At 44.4% G+C, this 23,779-nt stretch overlaps 1 protein-coding gene across 1 annotated transcript in view; it reads left to right on the top strand.

The window, feature by feature from the left end:
* Window positions 1–22,930: 22,930 nt before the first annotated feature.
* Nup107 (nucleoporin 107) overlaps window positions 22,931–23,779 on the top strand; it is a 44,604-nt gene continuing 43,755 nt past the window's right edge. Inside the window, exon 1 of the mRNA NM_053830.2 lies at window positions 22,931–23,006. Coding sequence (NP_446282.2) covers window positions 22,999–23,006 — 8 coding nt within the window. The 5' untranslated portion in view covers window positions 22,931–22,998. The remainder of the gene's footprint in view (window positions 23,007–23,779) is intronic.

The raw sequence follows: 23,779 nt of genomic DNA, 5'->3' as shown, positions 1-23,779 counted from the left end.
GAACTGAACTCAGGACCTCAGGAAGAGCAGTCAGTGCTCCTAACCACTGAGCTATCTCTCCATCCCCGACAAATACATTTTTAAAATCTGTTGTAGCTTTACAGTACATCATACTTGACAAGCATGTCAAGCAGAACGAGTTCCTTTTACAGACATGAAAATGCACAAGTACGTTGGAGACTAGTACCAAGGCTGACACTTGCTGAAGCCCACCTCCCAGACCCTTAACCTGGTAGTTTATTTGGGCTGAGGTTCCATATAAGTCTGTCCTTATGTTATTACTGATTTTTATTTGCTGAGCTTTGGTTTTGAGACAAGGTCTTGGTCCAGGCTGATTTCAGACCTGCTGTATGTAGTCAGGGACAACCTTGACCTCATCCAGGCTGTGTTTGCTGAGAGGTGAATGGTGAAGCTACAGGCACTCCCCACCACACCTGGCTAACCTTAATTTATTCTGAAAAAGTAGACACAAAATGACTGTTACGAACCAGGTCTGTTTTCTGACTCCTGGGGTTTTTAATATATCCTACATTTTAAGCCTGTTTTCCTTACGGCCCCTTTTAGTAGCTTGTAAGTTACTGATCTTAGGAATTAAAGGTTTTATCTAGAATTTGAGATGGCCACCTGATTGCCACCTCCCAAGAGCAAGCGTCTGCCTATTCCAGGCACTGCTCATTGGTGCTGAAGATGAAGCGGGTGTTCCACCTATGTGGAGAAACGCTCCCCACGAAGAGAAAGCTCTGTCAACGTAAACCTGCACAGAGCCTACGCCTCTATAGTCTGGTTAGTTCAGAGAAACCTGCTGACAAGCTTCACAAGTGCAAAGGCTTTTTCTCATTTGCTGTCAGCCGTCTCATCTGTTGGGAAGGAGTGGACAGAACTGTCACTGTTTGTTTGGCCTGATGACTGCTTGGACCTAGGCTAACCTGTCTTCCTCACCGTTGCTGGTAGGCGAGGTAATGAGGTAATTGTCCACCTGTGGCCTTCAACTCTCTGGCAAGTACACACTTACCTTAGAGGCTTTCTGTATGAGTAATGTACCAACCTAAGTTAAAAGGTCACAGCCGTTTTTAAATCAGGCAGAGAATACAAAGTCTTTCATGGTTTTATCATCCGCCTATTAACCATTCGGATTTCTATTTATAGTGTGGTAGTCTATGTCCCTTATGAGGAGTGATTTCAGAACAAGAAACTATTACTGTCAAACCTGTAATGTGCTCCAGGTCTGGGGAAGAAGTGTAAAGTAAACGTGTCTGCTGACAACTTAATGAGTTCCTCATCAGTGGGAAGGGACTAGTCAGATACACGGCCAAGTAGAAGACTGGCAGTCACGTGAGCATGCTACAGAGAAGGCAGTTACTCCAGGGATGGTGAAGAACCAGACTGAACCCTGAAGAGAGTTGGGCATGTTGTTCTGGTAAAAGAGAAACCCAAAAAACTTAAGCATGACTAGAGGACTGGTTAACTGTTAACCAGTTGGTTCTCAACCTTCCTGATGCTTTACCCTTCAGTTCCTCATGGTATAATGACCCCCAACCATAAAGTTATTTTCCTCCCTGTTGGGGTTTAAATCTTGGCCTGCGCCTGGACAAAGCACACCAAGCCAACATGGTTCCACGTGGAGAGGTTTAATGAGAGAAGAAGGGTAGAGAGAGGAAAGGAGACCGGCTATGGGCACGTGGGGGTCAGAGGGGATGGGGAGAGAAGGGACAGAGGGCAAGAGAAGAACAGAGAACAAGAGGGAGGGATAGTCAGGCACAGCTTACGTAGAATACCAACACTTGCTACTTAAACTTTTGTTACTGTTACGATTTGTAATGTAAGTATTTTTGGAGACAGGTTTCTCCGATGGGGTCAAGAGCCATGGGTTGAGAACCACTGGAGAACAGCTTAGGTGCCAAGGCTGGGGAAAGAATGCCTGAGGTCGATGACGAACCAAGGCATTGGGCACCAATGAAGGTACAATGGGAAGCAGTGACTGTCTTTCCAGATAGCTGCACTTGAACAGTTGTCTTTACTGATCATTGTGGGTGGCATTTGTTTTCGTAAGAACTAAGCATGGAAACCTGGTATAAGCAGACGTAGGATGGACAGGGTTAAATTACAAGATTGGAGTAGGGCAGAGCGTGGTAATCATTTCTCACCATACACCTCTCACCTCATACACCACTTCCTGGTGGAGGAACTGGCTGCTGATGCGAGGCACCAGGCCACCATCAGATGTGACATAGCAGTTCTCCCACATGCCTTCCCAACAGTGGCCACACTTCTTTATCCTCATTTTACTTAAACAATATTTTGGTACTTTGCCACAAATGTTTGAAAGATAAATTATGATCTGTTTTCATAATGAGATCTATTTATCTAATTCTCCTGGGAGATATTTGTGTCCTAAACAGGGATGTTCTAACAGATGTGATTTAAAGCCGTAGAGGTGCATTCTCACATCCCCAAATCAAAACAGGACTGCATACTTGCTAGGCTGGAAGAGAGCCCATTCTTTGGCATTTAAAGATACTTGTGATGGCATTCAGAGTCCCCCTGGATAAACCAGTGTAATTTGCCAAACCTTTAATTGCATCTGCAGGTGCCCTTTTTTTCAGTTGAAGGTAGCATCAAAGGTTTTCCATTTGGGATGTCAGCATAACCTTTGGGGGCCATTGTCTGCCAGAGTCTAAATCCTCAGACCTCAGTAAAGGTCAGAAGCACCTCAGGCAGTCCTGGATTTAAAGTGCTCTGTGGGGATTCTGAGCAAATCTAGGATTAGGGGAGACATCCATGAGTCACTACCCCATGAGACATTCTGTAATAAAGAAAAGGCGTCTGGATGGTGTTATTTAGAGAGATCTTAATTCTGCCTAGTCCTGCTACCTGGGTAGGGGCTTATTTCCAGAAATGATAGGTAAACTGGGTATGATGACACACTCCTAAAATCTTCGTGCTCAGGAGGAGGAGACCGAAGGACACCTGCCCTGACTGAGAAACCGGTCTGGAGAGGAAGGAAGCTATGGGTGTGGCTCCTTAGTGAAGGCTTTGCTCAAGACAATAGGATTGGTCCTCACTACATACTTACTCCAAAGGGGGATGGGTGTGGGGGGATTAATGACTTCGGGGATCTTTCCTCAGCCTACTTATATTCTCAATATTCTTTTCTTCCCTAATCATATTTCTGTTCCATGCCTGATATAAAACACGTGGCTTGGGGCTGGGGATTTAGCTCAGTGGTAGAGCGCTTACCTAGGAAGCGCAAGGCCCTGGGTTCGGTCCCCAGCTCCAAAAAAAAGAACCAAAAAAAAAAAAACACGTGGCTTTTCCTCCATTTCTCCGTGCTATATTTTTCTCTCTTTTTAAAATTTATTTTGTCTTGTTTTCCAATTGGTTCTTTTTTATTGTATATTTTTCTTTTTTTTTTTTTCTTTTTTTTTTTTTTTCGGAGCTGGGGACCGAACCCAGGGCCTTGCGCTTGCTAGGTAAGTGCTCTACCGCTGAGCTAAATCCCCAACCCTTATTGTATATTTTTATTTACATTTTAAATGTTATCCCCCTTTCCTGGTTTCCCGTCCTCTGTAAACCCCCTATCCCATCCTCACTCCCCCTGCTTCTATGAGGGTGTTCCCCCATCCACCCACACCTTCCTGCCTCCCCACCCTGACATTCCCGTACACTGGGGGGGTCAAGCCTTGGAAGGACCAAGGGCATCTCCACCCATGGTGTCCAACAAGGCCATCTGCTACATATGGAGCTGGAGCCATGGGTCTGTCCATGTGTAGTCTTTGGATGGTGGTTTAGTCCCTGGGAGCTCTGGTTGGTTGGTATTGTTGTTCTTATGGGGTTGCAAACCCCTTCAACTCCTTCAATCCTTTCTCTTAACTCGTCCAATGGGGACCCCGTTCTCAGTTCAATGGTTGACTGCCAGCTTTCGCCTCTGCATTTGTCACGCTCTGGCAGAGCCTCTCAGGAGACAGCTATATCAGGCTCCTGTCAGCATATACTTCTTGGCATCAGCAATATTGTCTGGGTTTGGTGGCTGTATGCATATGGGCTGGATCCCCAGGTGGGGCAGTCTCTGGATGGCCTTTACTTCAGTCTCTGCTCCACAATTTGTCTCGGTATTTCCTCCTGTGAATATTTTCGTTCCCCCTTCTAAGAAGGACTGAAGTATCCACACTTTGGTCGCCCTTCTTCTTGAGCTCTATATTTTTCTCTTAAGCTGATGAAATTATCCTTGAGCTAGGGGAAAAAATGATTAAATGACCTCCACTGGTGGGTTATGTGAAGTTCATTATTAATAAAGCACTTTCCAAGTTTGTATGAGCCCTTGGGTTTGATCCCTAACACCATGAATATTTGAACAAGTTCAGATTAATTCAACCACTGGTTGGGGCGGGCTGTGCATCCCAACATTAGGGCTGGGATACCTGCTTTTATAATCAAATCTTGAAAAGGAACTCTGATTCCTCCAAGTAGTGGTATGTTATCACCAAAGATTTGATTCAAACATCATCACTTATTGTAAAAAAAAAAAATTTTTGCTTCTTTCCTGAATATTTAGACTCTAGTAAAGCATGATGTGGGTCTAATTTTTGAACTGGAATCAGATGTGTTGGTGCACACCTTTACTCCCAGCACTGCAGAAGCAGGCTCATCTCAGCCTAGGCCCCAGAGTGAGACCATGTCTTTAAAAATAAAAAATCCATTAGAGACTTTAATACTGTCAGCCATTAACATGCCATGAATTGTACCAATATTTAAAGGACTTCCTCAGGAGGAAGTGGTGCCCTCCTACTCCCTCTTAACCAGTACAGGATATTCTAGCCAGGGCCTCTAGACAGGATGTGGCTGATGACAAGTACCGACTTGGTTGCCCTCGGGATGTCATTCAAACAGGATGGATATAATAATAAACCAAGCGTGTCAGCCCTGGAAAGTTGACATGTTTTCAATGCAAGCTTCTCCACCTGTCAGGATTATCGGTTGCATACTGTCCATCTTCCCAAGGTAGTTACAGGGAAGGGTAGGTTTTGCTGTTTCAAGCTCAGTCACTCCTAAGTCTTCTAGAACAGTGGAATTAACCATCGATGTTTTTACTGCTTTATTGTACTCTGAAAGGGAAAGGTAATTAGTTTTAGGAACCAAAGTTTTTGATGACATTGTTATTAGCTGCTATCCTTAGAGAAACAGCTGGCAATGGCAGGTGTTTCAAAGGAAGTCGTATGAGGCTGGTGAGCTCAATAGAGCCGGGGAACTACCTCCAACAAGGTCTTCCGGAACCCAGTGGCCACTCAGACGGTGAAGCCAGATGTCTCAGCAGCTCTGATGTGCTAATGGTCAGCAGCCCTGATGTGCTAATGGCCTGGAGATCCCTGGGAAATCACTGGTCCTCAGTGTATATGGAAGGTTGAAGGAGCTTGGTTCCGTTTGTCTGTGTAGCCCTGGCTGCTCTGTAGGTGATGTAGACTTTGAACCCCCTAGAGCTGCCTGCCTCTGCATCCTGAGTGCTGGGGTTAGCCTGGCTAAGAAGCTAGATTCTGATGTGAGAAAGGATGGGAAGTGTCTGCCCCAGTGGAGCAAACACCCACTCTCAAGAAGGGGAGGATCCCCTAGACTCCTGTAGTAGAGCAAAATTGTCCTCTTGATTACCACACACACACAAAAGAAAAATAAGAACTATCAAAAAACAATCCAAAAGAAATGTATAAAAGATGACTAGACATTTGAAAGCAACACATCTCTATCAGTTATAGGGACATACGACTGACAATCTCAGCCCTGGGCAGGCTAAGAGAGCTTGGGCATCACAGTGAGTTCCCCCCCCACCCCCCCGGAGCTGGGGACCGAACCCAGGGCCTTGCGCTTGCTAGGCAAGTGCTCTACCACTGAGCTAAATCCCCAACCCCCACAGTGAGTTTTAATGTGGACTACGTAGACCCTGTCTAAAAACACAAACTGGGCTAGCAACTAAGAGTACCCAGAGGTTTTCCAAAGGACGCAGGTTCGATTCCCTGTGCTTACACGACAGCTCACAACTGTTGCTCCAGAAGGAGGGGATGGAACATCTTTTGGGCTCTGTTGGCAACAGGTACACACATGGAATACGTGCAGGAAAGCATTCTTACACATAAGTGAGCCTAAGACAGAAACACAAGACAAATTTAATTAGCCCATAAACGGGTTTTAGATAATAGCTATAGAAATCAACATAGTACTCAAGAGCTTAACATGTGGGTGAAAAACTGCACAGTCCCAGGGTTAGAACATAAGATATTACTGGTGGAAACTTTAGGTAAGTCAAAAACCAGGAACTATCTGCAAATATTTATTCAAATTCAAACTACACCTATTTCACTAGGTGACCCTAATGTCTCTACCTAAAGAAAAAAGGTTATATGCCAAGTTGATTAAACACTGGCCACTGTGTGCCTATCAATAAGAATAATTGAACAAACTATGATTGATTGGTACATAGCATACATATATCTGTATCCAAGTATATAAACCGTGAGTTTAGTGGTGGATCATGCCTTTCATCCCAGCCCTCCAGAGGCTCAGGTAGGAGGATGGTAAATTCAAGACCAGCCTAGAGATAGATACAGACACACACACACACACACACACACACACACACACACACACACACACACCCCTGTCTTGGGGGGAGGGTGTTTTCAAGTGAGTGGTGGCACTTGCCTGTGATCCCAGCATCTTCGAGGCAGAAGAGGATTACTATAAGTTGGAAGCAGTCTGGTCCACAAAGTGAGTACCTGGCAACACTTTGTCTTTACAGAAATGTTTGATTTGTAAGATTTGGGGGGGCTGGGGATTTGGCTCAGTGGTAGAGCGCTTGCCTAGGAAGCGCAAGGTCCTGGGTTCGATCCCCAGCCCCGAAAAAAAAAAAGATTTGGGAGGTATTAGGAGTTTAAAATTGGGAGGACAAAGGTGAAAGCTGTCTTTGGACATGAGATGTTTTAAAAGTTGTATTGGCAAGTGTTCTATTTGAGATGAGTTACATGTATATCTAAACGTCATTATTACATGTAAATATGGATACATGGAGGGTGACACGTAGTAGCAAATCAGTATTATGGGTAACTAGAATATATCCTTCCTTGACGGTCTTTTTTTTTTTTTTTTTTTTTTTTTCCCTTCGGAGCTGGGGACCGAACCCAGGGCCTTGCGCTTGCTAGGCAAGCGCTCTACCACTGAGCCAAATCCCCAACCCCTCCTTGACAGTCTTATGTTATCCTTATGTAAAGATACTTTTAAGTTTCACAAAGAATAAAGTCAGCATGGTAACTTCACAATTTTTTTTAAGAGTTTAGCTTTCTGATATTACCTGAAATTCAGTCTTATGATACAGCTAACTCAGGTCAATCTTGAAGGACAAAGAAGCAAAACCATTCCCCTAGGATTGTCAGCTTTTCCTAAAGATTAAACGTTTTAAATTGCAAATGGGGAGCCAAGCTGGATCTTGAAGCACAGATTTACTCACTGTCCTTTGCTGAGCGATTCAAGCTTCTAAGCATTCTTCAAGGGCATTCCTTGAATGGCCAAGATTCAGGACCCATCTTTCCAAGCTTTGGAATATACTTCTATTTTTAGAACCACATAATTTTCTTTTAGATGTCAATAAATTTGCACTCACAAGGTATTTTTCAAGTCAATGTCTGCTCTTGATTTGTGAGTTAAATTGACTTTTCTTTGTGTTTGTGTCAGGGGATTGAACCAGACAATGCACTATGCCACTGAACTATAACCTCAGCCCTTAAGAGTACACCCTTCTGAATTCTCTAGAAGAGTGGTTTCAACCTTCTTAATGCTGGACCCTTTAATACAGTTCCTCATGGGGTGGTGAACCCCAACCATAAAATTATTTTATTGCTACCTCCTAACTATAATTTCACTACTGTGTGGCAAAGTAGGTGTCTGATATGCGAACCCCTATAGAAAAGCTCACTGCTCTAGGAGGTATTTTACTGTTGACAAAGTTAATCATGTTATATGACATCATCTTTTCACGGTATCTGTTACATTGTTTTTCAAAGGTATTATCCAGGGTCTGGAAGGGTAAGGGTCACCAGGTAAGAGAGCTCGCTCCTCTTGCAGAAGACCCAAGTTCAGTTCCCAGCACCCATAAACCACCTGTAACTCCAGCTCCAGGGGATCGGACACTCTTCTGGCCTCCAAAGGCACCCGAAAACACATGTGCATGCACACCACACATAAATAAGATTAACTCTTCTCTGAAGTTATAGCATTTTTTCAGGCGACAATGAGTGTTTGCTGTCTCTTTGCACCTCTGTCTCGGTCCAGCCTGTGCCTCTGAGGCCTGGAGTCTCCAGAGATGAGAAATCTCACTCACAAGTGGTGGTGGGGTTTTAAGATGTAGCCCAGGCTGACCTTGAACTTGTAACCGTACTGCCACAGCCTCCCGAGTACTGAGATGACTGGCTTGAGCCACTACTCTGCCTTCACATGTGGTTTTTTTGTTGTTGTTGTTGTTGTTGTTGTTGTTGTTGTTGTTGTTTTATGCTCCTTTTGTGTTTGTTTGAGATGGGATCTCACTGTAGCCCTGGCTGGCCTAGAACTTGCTGTGTAGTTCAGGCTGGCCTTGAATTCAGAGAGATCTGCCTCTTAAATGCTGGCATTCAAGGCATAGTCACCATGCCCAGATTCACTGTGTTCTTAAGAGCAGAGGAGAGAACCCTCTGGACTCTGGAGAGATGCCCCCAGCACAGTCCCCAGACCTTCAAAACAGGCAGAGTAAGGGTGTGGTAACATTGAAGACCAGAGAAGAAGAAAACCTGAGTGTGACTTTCATTTCCCAATGAGTAAAGATCATACTGGCTGCATTCACAGAATACCATCCTAACAGAATAAAACAGCCTAATTAAACAGCCGGAGTGTTTTCTAATAAATCATCTAAGAGTGTGGATGTGCGCAGGGCTCACAGGATGTCCGCGTCTGCAGAGATGTAAAGACGGGAACGCAGATGCTGAACATGCAGTAATGGTTTTGTGGTTTAGGTAGAGAATGGCCTGTGATAACGATTTTAGTTTTTCAGTTGCTCCTAAGATCATTTCCACTATTGATGAGGCCCTCGGTGTCTGGAGAGAGGAGTCGCTGCGATTGATTTCCTTGTCTGGCTAGTCTTTTGTCAGCAAATCCCCACTGCTTTGGAAATGTCACCAAATACACTGTGCTTAAGGTACTAGAGGCAAAAGCACAGTGAAAAAGTGTAGTAAAACACAATACGGGGCTGGCAGCACAGCCTAAAGGTTGACCGTGCTTCTGACAACCTGAGTTCAGTCTCAGGAACCTACAGTGAGAGAGACCTGACTCCAAAAGTTGTCCTATGCCCCCAACCCCCACACCCGTGCACACACAGGCACACACACATGCTTGGCTTAAAAGGGCCTATGTTGAAAAACATTACATTGGATTAATAGTAGAATTCTAAGAAGCATTCTCCTATTTATTATTTCATATTAAAAGTCTATCAGAAGTTGTCCTAGTTTGGTTTCTGTTGCTGTGATCAAACACTGATCAAAAGCAACTTGGGGAGGAAAGATGTCCTAGTTAGGGTTACTATTGCTATGAATCTAGTTGGTGCCTCACCCTCACCTTGCCCACAAGCCAATCTGATAGAGGCAGTTCGTTCCTCAGCTGATGATCCTTCCTCCCGGAGATGCCTAGGTTTGTGTCAAGTTGATAAAAACTTCAGCACAGATGTATTTTTTTTACATTTGTTTTGTACTTAATGTTCACTGGTATTTTAAATGCCTTTTGATTCAGGGTATGTAATCCTCGCCTTTAAGAGGCTGAGACAGGAAGATGGCCACAAGCTTGAGGAAGATGGGGGATGGCTCAGCTGATAAAGTAATTTTGTCTTGCAAACCCAAAGACTTGAATTCAGTCCCAGAGCCTTGGGGAAAGGAGGTCCAGTGGGCATCTGTAACCCAGGGCTGGGAAAATAGGAGAACCTTTGGGGCTTGCTGTGGGTCTTAGCCTGCAGGTAAACTCCAAGCCAATAGGAAACCCTGTCTCTGGAGTACATGGTGTTCCTCGGGGTGACATCTGAGGTTGTCCTACAGCCTCCATGCACATCCACACATTTACACATACACGCACATAGAATATGCATGCATATGCTTTCTTAATATAAGTTGAGGTAGCAGGAGAGATGGTTCAGTGGTCAAGAGCATTTGCTGTTCTAGCAGAGGACTTAGGTTTGGTTCCCAGCTCCCACATGGTGGCTTACAACCAACCATCTTTAACTGCATATATATATATATATATATATATATATATTTATCTTAACAGAAAGTAGCTGAGTAGCTGGGATTGACCTCCATCACTGTAATCCTCCTGTTTCATCCTTTTAAACACTGGGATCACAGGCATGTGCCACAAAAACAAGCTGCTTTGCTTTTATCTTTAATTTTGGAAGGGTCTGCTATAGTCCAGGCTGCTATAAAACTTACAAGTTTTTTTTCTTGTTTTACCCCAGCCTCCTGATAATTGGGATGATAGGTGTGCGTTCCCAAGCCAGGCCTTTCTTAACTGATGAGTAAAAACATTGTTATACATAGTAATGGAGTACCATGCGATGTTTCTATTTTATCTTCTAGAGTTGTTGCTACTGTAGGCCAAGACAGCTAGTAAGTCACAATGTAGCTCATGCTGGCCTTGGATTCATGGCAGTCCCCTGCCTCATCCTCCTCAGTTCTGAGATTAAAGACCTTGGCTACCACACCTAGCTTGAGTGAGCCTTCAATATATGCATGTGTTATATAGTATTTAAGTCGGATTAAACATGTACACATCGGGGTTGGGGATTTAGCTCAGTGGTAGAGCACTTGCGTAGCAAGCGCAAGGCCCTGGGTTTGGTCCCCAGCTCCGAGAAAAAAAACAAAAAAAAAAAACAAAAAAAACATGTACACATCTGCACTGGTCAGGGTTCTTTAACGCAGTGATTCTTAACCTGTGGGTCATGACCATTTTGGGGATTACTTGACCTTTTCACAGTTGTCATCTAACACCGTCAGAAAATGCAGATGTTTACGTTACAATTCATAACAGTATCAAGATTGCAGTTATGAAGTGGCAATGAAAATAATCTTACAGTTGGGGTGAACACAGCATGAGGAACTGTATTAAAGGGTCACAGCATTAGGAAGGTTGAGAACCACTGACTTAGAGGTACAGAACCTTGCGTATATAGGCAAACACTCTGTAACTGTGCTACATTCCCAGATCTTTTTTTAAAATAAAAAAAAATTTTTTTTAAATTTGAGACAGCTAAATTCCAGACTGGCCTTGAACTTGTCCTGCTGACTCAGCATCTCGAGTAGCTGGGGCCACAGACCCTCGTGAAACACTTAGCTCTTCTAGCGTTTTGAAATGTGTACTATCATCTGGGGTCGTGCCTGTCCGCCATATTGAAGCAGAGCATCTTGCTCTCTCACGGTACTGATATCAGTGGGTCTCCTGATTGGTCGGTTGGTTTCTCTGTAGCCCCGCCTATCTTAGAAATAGATCTGAAGACCAGGCTGGTCTTGAACCCAGAGCGCTCCCTGCCTCTGCCTCCCGAGTGCTAAAGGTGTGCACCACCATCCTGGCATCCAGAGATGAGTATTTAAAGCACAATTCACTCCTAAAAGAGTTACTTGAAGTCAGAACACTTCACGTTTCTCCACTCTGCTTTCCTCTTCAAAGTGAGCACAGTTTAAAAGACTTAAGAAGCTTTTGAAACTGCCGGGTGCGGTGACTTACTCCGTGATCCCTTCACTGAGGAGATGGAGGTTAGAGGATTGGTAGGAGCTCAAGGACTGTGTGTCTCACCTAGGAAATTATAGGCCAGATTCTATGAGGGAAAAGGCGGGGGAGGGGAAGGAACGGGGAAGAGGAGGCAGAGAAGGAGGGGGAAGAAGAGGAGGAGGGGGAAGGAAGAGAGCAGGAAGAGGAGGAATTGACATTTCTTCATGTCATGTAATAAGAGCCAGTGGTCACTGGGTGCATACTGTATACCAGCACCATTCTTTTTTTTTTTTTTTTTTTTTTTTTTTTTTTGGTTCTTTTTTTTCGGAGCTGGGGACCGAACCCAGGGCCTTGCGCTTCCTAGGTAAGCGCTCTACCACTGAGCTAAATCCCCAGCCCCCTACCAGCACCATTCTAAATAGCTGTTTTGGTTTGCTTGTTTACATAGAAATGTAATTTGTCGGGTTGGGGATTTAGCTCAGCCGTAGAGCACTTGCCTAACAAGCATAAGGCCCTGGGTTTGGTCCCCAGCTCCGGAAAAAAAAGAAATGTAATTTGTCCAAAATTCCATTAGATGGGGGAAACCTAGAACTCAAACCAGTGAGTCTATTCTGTCCCATCTCGGCTGCTAGTGAACCATTACTCCTCAGTGCAGACTCTTTAGGATTACGTGGATTACAGGGTCATTCCTCGAATGTCAAAAAGTGAAACAGTTCACGAAAAGTAGGATGAACTTCGTGTGGCGACTCGGGGTTATAACCCCAGCCCTTGAGAACTGGGGACTGGAAGATAAGTTTAAGAGATTCCCACTGGGGTTGGGGATTTAGCTCAGTGGTAGAGCGCTTGCCTAGCAAACGCAAGGCCCTGGGTTCAGCCCCCAGCTCCGAAAAAAAGAAAAAGAAAAAAAAAAAAAAGGAAAAAAAAAAGAGATTCCCACTACACAGCAAGTCTGAGACCATCCTAGGCTCCCCCATCAAGAAGGCAGAAAGTAGAAAAGAAAGAAGGGCAACGTAGCAGTGATTGTATCCTGAACTATGTTGTTATCCAGGAAGATTCCACTTTCAGTCAGTGTCCATTGAATAAACCAGAAAGTGGCATTTGAGAAGATGGAATTCACACATGATCAATAGCTTCCTGCTCCCATCTCTGTGGGCTCATCCTTCCCAAAACCTGCCAGGTCTCATCGTCTGATAGCGTTTCCTCTTCTACACGAAGTTCAAATAAAACACCCGAGTTTCAGGACATACGCAGTTCACAGTCCATGTGCAAGTATTTTCCCCCTCTCCTGATCATGAGCTTCTCAGAATTTAACGTGTGTGTGTGTGTGTGTGTGTGTGTGTGTGTGTGTGTGTGTGTGTGTGTGTACTGCTTGGACATGGGTTTAAGCCAATTAAAGTCTTTAGCTTTAATTGCTGGATGTTTAGGATCCCAGTGTACCCCGAGGGTGAGCTTCTAAGCACAGGAGTCCCATTCCAGTTTGATAGACCTCAGTTAAGAAAAACAGTTAGCCAGAATCAGAACCATAGAAGTGAAAAACAAGGTTAGTACACTTAGAAACTTTCCCAGAACTATGGACTTCTGTGGATTAGGTCTTTGTCTTCATTTTGGCAGATGACTCTGTCTACACGCTGAGTTTTACGGCCTGAATGGTGCCTCCATCATGGCATCAGATATGCTAAGGTCTGGGGACCAGTTACAATATGGGTTTTGTAGGTTCCTCTGAGAATGCATCACAGCTCAGCTCCATTTTGTTTCAGGTAACCGATTGATGGCTAACTATTTGGTATGTGGGGGAAGGTGGTCGTTTTTCATTTTGTTTGTTGTTTTTAAGTCAACCACACATATCCGTGCCTGGCTGTTTTACTTGGCTGCAGGGGATTTAAGAGTGAACAGACCATTTCCCCCGAGTCTCTGCTGCCCAGATCCAAACGCACAGCCTGGCTCTTAGCAGACAGTTAAATAGTTATGAATGGATAGCAAAGGGTTCTTCTGAAGCACTGACTCTATATGGAGGACAAAGGGAGAGTCTGCAAACATGTAAATGTAACGAGTTGGTTATGCTGAACTCTTCAGACAGGAGAGGAAGTAGGCAGATTGGCAACAATGTCATCATGGAGAAAGGGAGTGAAACCTGCAGAGCCTGTTGGTGACCTTGTCTAGAACGGTGTCGTTTTTTTCACAAAATCTCATTTTACCAATGAAGACTCAGGAGCCAGATGCTGGGGTGAAAGCCTGCTAGCTCAGAGAGGTAGAGAAAGTCCCCAGCTGACCTTCCTCCTCAGCCGATGTCCCAGCAGCATTGTCCCCTCTTGCCATCTTCAAACCCAGTGTTCGTCCCTTCTACTTGCTGTATGTCTCTCAATCTGTCCTCCCAGCCCCCTCTTACTCTCTATGGTTTTTCTTAATAATCCTGTATTTACTTCCTGTCAACTGTTTGCTTGCTCTACCTCTCGACTTTATGTAATCCTGTTTCAATGTTCAAGCTGAAAGCTCTTGGATTGAGGGTGTGTGCTAAGGCCCAGCCACACCACAACTAAAAACAGGTTTTTCCAGTAAATAGTACAGTCTTGGGTTCACAATGTGATCAAATATCCGGCAACAGAACCGCTTCCATTCCTGGAGTGAAGTCGAAGTGTGGTAAGGCATGGAGGTAGAGAAATTAAATCCAAGGGACTGTGTTATCCAAAGTATTCAGCGCAGTTACCAGAGATGAAGATGAATGTTTGTCACATGAGATGTTCATGTTAATTGAATAAACAGCTTATGAAACTGTGCGATACAACCTCTACTGTTTGTTTTCACTGCATAAAAAGCCAACACAAAATGTGCTGGCAAAAACAATAACTAATTCTGTCAGTTAGCTGCATTCAAGTGGCTGGGTTTTGTTGGGGTCCAGGAATCACCTCACAAATCACACAAACACTGATTTCAGTCAGGCGAGGATAGTTTACTGAACATATGCCCCAGGGCTGGTTGACCAGGGCCATGGTCCAGATTCAGGAACTGAACCGTGACCCCAACTTAAGATCTTACAGGATTTTTAAGCCCCAAATCCACAAACATCTGTGCCAAGTTATTTCACCAATCAGGATTTAGGGATAGGGGGTAAAGTCTTACTCCAAACGGTTTCTTATATTGGTGCAGGTGTCTCTCTTAACGGTGGGGTCCATCCCAGAGGCAGCTTATACCTTAAAAGCTTACATATAGGTGCAGGAAGTACTATTGGGTGCTTGGTTTGGGTCTAAACGTATTGTGGGTAACTATACAAAACATTTCTACTGGCTCCTATCGTGATTGGTTTCCAAGGGCACAGAACATAAAAATCAATCATGTAATTGTATGTATGTAATCCATCTTGGCATTAGAAACTTTCCTAGTAACAGCTCAGCCACGTGAGAAAGTTTCCTTATAATGGCAGGCTAGCCAGGTATCTGTTACCTAGGCCTTAACATTCCATTCAGGCCTTACTACTTTACCTACGTCCCAACAGCTTATTCTTGAGACAGGGACTCACTATGTGCCACAGGCTTGCCTGGAAGTTTCGATCTTCTCGACTCTTTCTAAATGTTGGGATCACAGTGCATCCTACCACACCCAGCTTTATCTCCTGGGATTATAGTCACAGAGTGCTAAATGAATCGTGGAGATCCTCTCATTAGCTCTCTCCTGTTCCTGTATATTTCCTTACTTTTCTAAGAGACACATACTCATCTTAAGAAAACTATGTGGTGGGGTTGGAGATTTAGCTCAGTGGTAGAGCGCTTGCCTAGCAAATTCAAGGCCCTGAGTTCGGTCCCCAGCTCCGAAAAAAAGAAAAAAGAAAAAAAAAAAACTATGTGGTGACTGGAGGAATGGCTTAGTGGTTAAGAAGTTAATACGGTTCTCCCAGGGCACCCCACTTGGGCTCCCAGCACCCACATGAGGTATCTCACAGCTGTCTGTAACTCCAGCTGCCAGGGATCGGAGGCCCTTTGGCCTCCATACATGTGGCAAACACAAACTCACACAGGCAATAGGCAGCAGTGGTCCATACCTTTACTCTCAGTGCTCAGGAGACAAAGGTAGGCAGATCTCTGTGAGTTTGAGGCCAGCCTGATCTACATAGCAAGTTCCAGGACAGGCAGAGCTACATAAACTCAAAACAAAACAAAAGCACATAAATACATAAACTCATACATATACACATAAGTAAAAATAAATGAATCATTTAAAAAAGAAAACCTGTAGTAGCAATTACCATTTCAGCAAAAAGTTGCTAAAAAGAGAAGAGGGGAAAGATAGTTCTGATTACACTAGGTTCAGCCCTAGTTTCTGGCTTCTGCTAGGATCCACAGCCACCATGATAAACATCTACCCAGACCTCAGACTCTACAAGATCTTGGAGATCAAAGAGGACAGAGCTTCAAGGTGGATGGCAAGGTGGTCAGTCAAACAGACAGTAATATTCATGGCTTGCTCATTGGTGGAAATGCCCTCTGCTGAAGACCCAGGGGCACCGAAAGCACAGGCCTCTCACTGGTGCAGATCTTGTCACAGAGCATAACTTGACAGGGATCAAGCATCACAAAGTAGGGCTACAGGAAGTGTATCAAAAGCCGCAGGAACACACTCAAAGGCAAAGTAGACCACAAAGGCCAGAAAAACTAAACCCTTTATAACAGGGGCTGCCACACAAGTCAAGCACACTCTTACTGATTTCAGTAACTTCTCCTTTGTGTGTGGGTGTGTGTGTGGGTGTGTGGATAAGTGTGCTTATGTGTGTGTGTATGCTTATGTGTGCATGTGTGCATTTGTGCATGTACATGTGCCTGAGTATGTGTATGTACATATGTTCGTGTGTGTGTTTGTGCATATGTGTGTGCACGTGTGTGTGTGTGTGTGTGTGTGTGTGTACATGTGTGTGTAAACACTACTCACAGCTTTGGCTGGCCTGTAACTCACTAAGTAGACCATACTGGTCTCAACTTCTCGGCTGTCTTTTTTCCTCTGCCTCCTGGGTTCTTTAAATTACAGACACATGCCACCAAAACTAGCTCTAATTAAGTCATTCTGTCAATATTGATATTCTGAATGATTATTGTGACTAGTAGAACAACTGGTTTTAGAATTTCAGCAAGAATAGTGTGCTGGTTTGAATGCTAGGCCCCCATAGGCCCATAGGGAGTGGCTCTATTAGGAGGTGGGGCCTTGTTGGGGTAGGCGTGGCTTTGTTGGAGGAAGTGTGTCACTGAGAGTGAACTTTGAGGTTTAGATGCTCAAGCCAGGCCCAGTGTGCCCCTCATCCTGCTGCATGCTGATCTGGATGGAGAACTCTCAGCTCCTTGTGCACCAGGCCCGGCTGCACACTGCCATGCTTCCCACCATGGTGATAATGGACTGAACCTCTGAACTGTATAGACCAGCCCCAATGAAATGCTTTCCCTTTAAGAGTCTCTGTGGTCATGGCGTCTCTTCCCAGAAATAGAAACCCTAACTAAGACAAATATTAAACATCTGATTGACTTTTATCAGATTCATGAGTTGGGCAGCACAAAATGGAGGCTCAAAGCCCTACTGAGGTGTTGGCCTTTTAAACAAGCTGAAAAGGGCTGAACAGAGCAGAAATAGAAAACACAGATCATTTTAAAGTTACTTTTGTTGTAGGTTTAAAATGGAAGAGACTACCTTACTGGCTTGGACAACCTGGCTAACTCCTGGTTGTCACTGTAAAACTCCTGGCCTGCTCTGTTTTGTTTTGAGGACTTGGGTTTTTATTTATGTGTGTTTGTGTCTCTGTGTGTCTTCACGGTGTCTTTAAGACGCAAAGACAGTATGAGATCTCCTAAAGTTACAGGCAGTTATGACCTGCATGATCTAAGTGCTAGGAACTTAGGTTTTCTGGAAAAGCAGAAAGTGCTCTTAACCACTGAGCCATCTCTCCAGCCTCTCGGCTGTTTTTAGATACAGTGTGACTCCATGACCATGGCATGAAAATGACTTCTTTCTGGTTCGATCCAGTCTATTGGAGTTTAGTGTAATTGTTTACCCCCAAACAGTGGCATCCCATCAACTATATTTAACAGGTGATATTTAGAAGTATTTATTTAGGTGTGAAGTGTCCTTGTATTTTATATCTGAGGCTGAAGAGGATAAAATAAGGAGTATGTTAAGTCAGAAACTTCTGGTTCTGTGTCTACGGGCTGGCCACTCAGAGGAGCTGTGTTTCCAGCTCCCTGCCCTCTCCCATCTCTCAATTCCATGAGCCCTTGATACCCTTTCAGTGCATGCTTTTTGCTTAAGTTAGATATGTCTAAACACCCCCAAACAAAAAGTTAGCATGAATACAATATACACTGCACAAAGAGTTTATTTCACAGAATTTTAAAGTAATCAAATGTTTATGGCATAATTATTTTAGGGGACTTTGTGGTGGAAGCATCTACAAGTTAAAAGTGTCATGATGTGGTTCAGTGGGCTAGATGTCCAGGGGATAGAACTAAGTTTGGGTTTGGGTTTCTTTTTTTTTTTTTTTTCTTTTTAGATATAGTATCTTTCTGTGTATCTATAGAACTAAATTTGATCCTCTGATCTCCATATTTACGCCAAGGTAAACACACACACACACACACACACACACACACCATCATCATCATCATCACCATCATCATCACCACCACAATAACAACAGCAGCAGCAACAACAATAATACATTTTAAATAAAAAAATGTAAATGAGCATCTTCAGGATGGCCGATAGGTGAAGGTGTTTGCTACCAGGCTGGACGACGTGAGTTCAATCTCCAAAACTCATGTGGTAGAAGGAAAGAACCAATTGTCCCCCAAGTGTCCTCTGACCTCCACAGTCCCTACATGTCATGTGCTCTTTCCCCTGTAATTTAAAAAGTAAGAGGGTCTGGAGAGATGGTTCAGTGGTTAGGACCACTTGTAAAGGACCAGGATCCTAACACTCACGTGGTACTGGCCGCAACTCCAGCTCCAGGGGAATCCAATGTTCCCGCTGGCCTCTGCCAGCACTGCATGTCCATGACGCACTTTCATACATGGCGGCAAACACTCAGACACATCAAATATAAAATTTAAATTGAAAAAACATTTTAGCTGGATTCCAGTGCATTTCCTAACAATTTATTTCTTTAAACATAAGGTTAATTTCTTGCTAAAAACTCATATGATTTTATGTGTGTGTGTGTTCATGTATATGTGTACATATATGTTTATATATTTATGTATACACACATACACATACATATATATAGTCCATTATCATCAAGGCGGGAACATGGCAGTATCCAGGCAGGCATGGTGCAGGAGCTTAAGAGTTCTACAGCTTCATCTGAAGTTGCTAGCAAAATATTGGCTCCCAGGCAGCTAGGATGAGGGTCTTAAAGCCCACAGTGACACACCTACTCCCACAAGGGCACACACCCCCTAATAGTGTCCCTCTCTGGACCGATCATATACAAACCATCACACCGTGTAAAATAACTACACATGGCCATGGCACTGGCACTGCCAGGTGAAGATAAGCAGATGCCAGGATGATGGTCAGTCAACCTAGCTATCTTAATAAATACTAAGTGACCCAACTAACAAACTTCCTGTGACCCTTCAAATAATACTCTCCAGGAGAGCGAATGAAGATCATCTATTTTACAGAAAGTAGAAATGCCTCCGTCAAAGGAGAAACATACATACATTTAAATTAGAAGTCTAAATTAGCCCTATTTAGGATCCTAGAGTCAGACAACACTCCAGCCCATAGAAGTAAAGAGTTCCAGTGAGCTGAGCAGAAGAGGTTTGGTCTACCAGCACAGAAGGACCAAGAATAGCAGGAACAGGAAGCTGCAGGCTCTCCCACCAGGGCCCCACCACAGCTGTCTATGATGGTATGCCGCAACTCTACTAATAAATCTCCTCTGAGGTCAAAAAAAGAGAAGCTTGGGGAAAGAAAGAACAGCGATCAGAGGCTAAGACAAGAGGGCCTACAACCTAGGCCAGCCTAGGCTAGGTAACAGAATGTGTCCAAGGACAAAACAACAACAAATGGGTTGGGAGTCTCAAAGTGAGCTTCTACATAAGGCAGGGACAGCAAGGCAAGACAACTGAAAACTACGTAGTTAACACTGGGTTACTTTTCTTGTAAAATTTGACTGTGCCAATCAAAAATGGTCTATGTGAACTGGAGAGATGGCTCCGCAGTTAAGAGCACTGACTACTTTGCTCTTCCAGAGGTCCTGAGTTCAATTCCTAGCAACCACGTGGTGGCTACAGCCATCTGTAATGGGATCTGATACCCTCTTCTGATGTGTTTGAAGACAACAACAGTATACTTATATATAATAAATAAATCTTTTTTTTTTTTCGGAGTTGGGGACCGAACCCAGGGCCTTGAGCTTGCTAGGCAAGTGCTCTACCGCTGAGCTAAATCCCCAACCCCAATAAATCTTTAAAAAAATGATCTATGTGGAAATTCTGGTTATCACTCTGTCTTTAATTCCCTGGACATCAGATAATTTAGCCTTGCTTTATTTAGTAAGGTGGAACTTTCATGAGTGACATTTTTTTTAATGAATATGAATACATTGTAGCTGTCTTCAAACACACCAAAAAGAGGTATTAGATCCCATTACAGATGGTTGTGAGCCACCATGTGAGTGCTAGAAATCGAATTGAGGACCTCTGGCAGAGCAATCAGTGCTATTAACCACTGAACCATCTCTCCAGCCCTCATGAGTGACTCTATCTTGATGAATCTAACTTGTGGCCAAATGCAGGAGCTCATCCACATCAAAGAATTTTTTTTTCTTTTCTTTTTTTTTTGGAGCTGGGGACCGAACCCAGGGCCTTGCGCTTGCTAGGCAAGCGCTCTACCACTGAGCTAAATCCCCAACCCCCAAAGAATTTTTATTTAGTAAATGAAACAGGAAATATTGTATCAACGGGTTTATTTAATAGAGAGCTATCTGTGTGTGCATGCATGTGTACACATGTGTGTGCCTGTATGTGTGTGGTGTGTGTGTGCATGTATGTGTATGTGTATTACATGGTGTGTGTGTGTGTGTGTGTGTGTGTGTGTGTGTGTGTGTGTGTGGTGTATGTGTGTGGTGTGGCATATTGGTGTGTGTGTATGATGTGGTGTGTATGTGCATGTGTTTATATGTGTATGTGCACATTTGTGTTTGTGAATGTAGCACGCGTGGGGTGGGGCTGAGTTTGGAGGCTAGAGGACAACTTTGTGTAGCTGGTTTGCCCCTTTGACCTTTACCAGGGGTCCAGGGACAGAACTTAGAACATCAGGCTTGCAGGACAAACTGCTTGCTGGCTGGCCCTTCCAACATTATTTTTGTCATCTGGTCACTTAATAAAGAATGACTGAGGGGTTGGGGATTTAGCTCAGTGGTAGAGCGCTTGCCTAGCAAGTGCAAGGCCCTGGGTTCGGTCCCCAGCTCCGGAAAAAAAGAAAAGAGAAAAAAAAAAAAAAAAAAAGAATGACTGCTTTCAAAGTGGAAAAAAAAAAGTAGCTGAACTGGATTCTTCAGGTGCTGGATGTACTGCTTTTTACTCAGCCAGCACTTTGCATTAGAGGGGATACTATATTACTACTTCTTTCTTTTCTTTTGAGACAGAGTATCAAACAACAACAATAAAACCCCGCTGGCTTAGTAGGAGCCTACGATGACCTTGATTCCTGCCTCTACTTTACTCTGTGCATGGGAGAGGGCACAGTCAAGAAACTGCGGCCATGACTGCTCCATTAGGGACAAGGGTTTTAATGTGAGTGAGAGCGCAAAGATCCAGAGGCACCTGGAAGTGTCCAGAACAGAGAAAAGAGAAACAAACTGGACACAGCCAGGGCTGGGGAAGCCAGAGATAGGAAAAGTCTCATTAGCAGGAGATAGGAAGTAGCCTGGGGGTCAGCACAGAACACACCAGGACACCAAATTCTCAGCACAAAGGAAAAGGTGTTCCCTCCAGGTCTGCCAAAGAAAGCAGCAGGTTCCTCTGCAGGAGTGGTCTTTAAGGAGAAAAGACTCTGTTAGGGTGAGTTGGTAAGTCCTGAGTGGACACATTAGCCAGTTAGTGGATTTTGATAGTTGGACCTTGGAGTTTTAGTCAGGCATAAGGGGCCAAATAAGGGAAGAGACCTTGGTGGGTAGGTTTAGGAATGTAATCTAACGGTTTAGCAAGGGAGAGGCTATGGGAGAGGGTCACACCTGCTGGTGTTGTGTCTGCAATGCCTGGGCCTGTTAGAGCACTTCAAGATAGTTTTGTGATCGAGATGAGAGAACAGAACATAGAAATTAGTGCAGAGTCGGGATTGTGAGGTCAATAGCTAAGAAGACCAATGGAAAACGCGTTTCACAAAGTCCTGAGTAATGCTGGCTTTTATCTAACTGCCAGAAATCCTATGGTTCAGCTAGAGCTCATTTCTAGACATTTGGAGGGCCTGAGACCTAACACTCTGAGGTGCTGGAATGAGTAAGTATCCTCACCCCCAAAACTTTTAAAATTTAAAATAATAATAATAATAATAATAATAATAATAATAATAATAATAGTAATAGTCAGGCTTTCTTAGTGCAGGCTTGCTTCAAAATCATGGTGATCCTCCTGCCTCAACTTCCCCAAATGTTGGTATTACAGGCCGTGAACCCATGTGGTTTTTTTATGCTTTGCTCTTTTTGGATTTCTTTTAAAAAAACGGCTGATACTGTAAAAGAGAAATAAATTACAATAGGAAACAACCTCAAAACCCGTCCAGTGAGGCTACACCACAGTTTAGGGAAAGAGACGAGCGCCACGAGCCAGGCCAGATCCTGTAGAGTGGCGCAGAACCGCAAACCGGAACGCTGAGGCCAGACTCTTTACAACAAATTCCTCAGTCCAGGTTACAGATTTCCGGCTTCCCAGAAGGACGCCCCCACCCAGACCACGCCCACAACTCCCTCTCCTCACCACACTCAGACTCCGCCCTCGTTCCCGCCCCCTTCCTGCCTGGCAACACCGCCCAGCCACGCAGTCACGCACTGGCACACTTCCGCGCCTGCGCCACTGGACCTGCGACAGTAGACGAAAGTTGCGCATGCGCCGAATAAGAAAAATTCGTTCTTTGGGGCTGGCTTAGCCAGAGCGGTGCTTCCGGGTCGAAGGGTTTGCTTCCGGAGAGCGGGAAGGCTGAAACGCGGTGGCTGGACTGTAATCAAAGTTGCAAGGTTCTATCTAGGTGGAGACGGCTGCGGCCATGGACAGGTCAGTCCTGATGGGGACGCCTCGGCCAAGACTGTGGCTCTCGCCTGTTAGCGACCTAACTACCTCTGCTGGAAGCGGAGGAGGAGCCGAGGTCTGCCCATTCAGTCATTCCTTCACCCTGCCAGGATTTGGCCCCTGGTGGAGGGATGGGCGCTTGACGTGACTGGAGCGGGGACGCAGAGAATGCGTATCCCCGCGTTCCACCCCGCGCCTCCGGGGTCTCGTCGGCGCTCGCTCCTCGCCGTTCGCTCCGAAGTGTGCGGGGTCGGTGGTGGTCCGGCATTCGAAATGCTAAGTGAGCAGTCCGAGGTCACAGCCATCAGCCACTCTTGACAGCTCAGTCTCCAGATTTTCTGAGTGGTTTTATTGTGGTTATTATTTCGTATCAGTTGTACATTATTGGGTATCATGGTGGTCAGCCTAGACTTTTAAAGTGCCACCACCAGGTAGTTAAATTTCTTATGTGATCAGGTGATTTGTGCCCGCCTGAGACAAAGATGGGTTGTTCAAGGCACTTGGCATTGGAGAGTAGATCGTGTAGTGAAGACAGCCAAGCAATGTAATACGATGTATTATGCTGTACTGCGGGGAAAATAAATGAAGGAGACGTTAAATTCCCCCTGTCGTGGGAGTTTCAGGGAAACCTGTAAAGTAACTTGCTAGCTGGTCTTTGGAGTAATAATAGCATATTGACACTGAAAACATTGTGCTAGGGTTTAATCTTATGTGTGTTCCTTAAGCTTTAAGTAGCACATTTAGTTTTAAACAATCCC

Source organism: Rattus norvegicus, chromosome 7 (assembly GCF_021556685.1).
Source record: "Rattus norvegicus strain SHRSP/BbbUtx chromosome 7, alternate assembly SHRSP_T2T, whole genome shotgun sequence".
Classification (NCBI taxonomy): Eukaryota; Metazoa; Chordata; class Mammalia; order Rodentia; family Muridae; genus Rattus; species Rattus norvegicus.
Note: the sequence above shows the minus strand (reverse complement) of the source record. Positions and strands in the feature narration are given on the sequence as shown.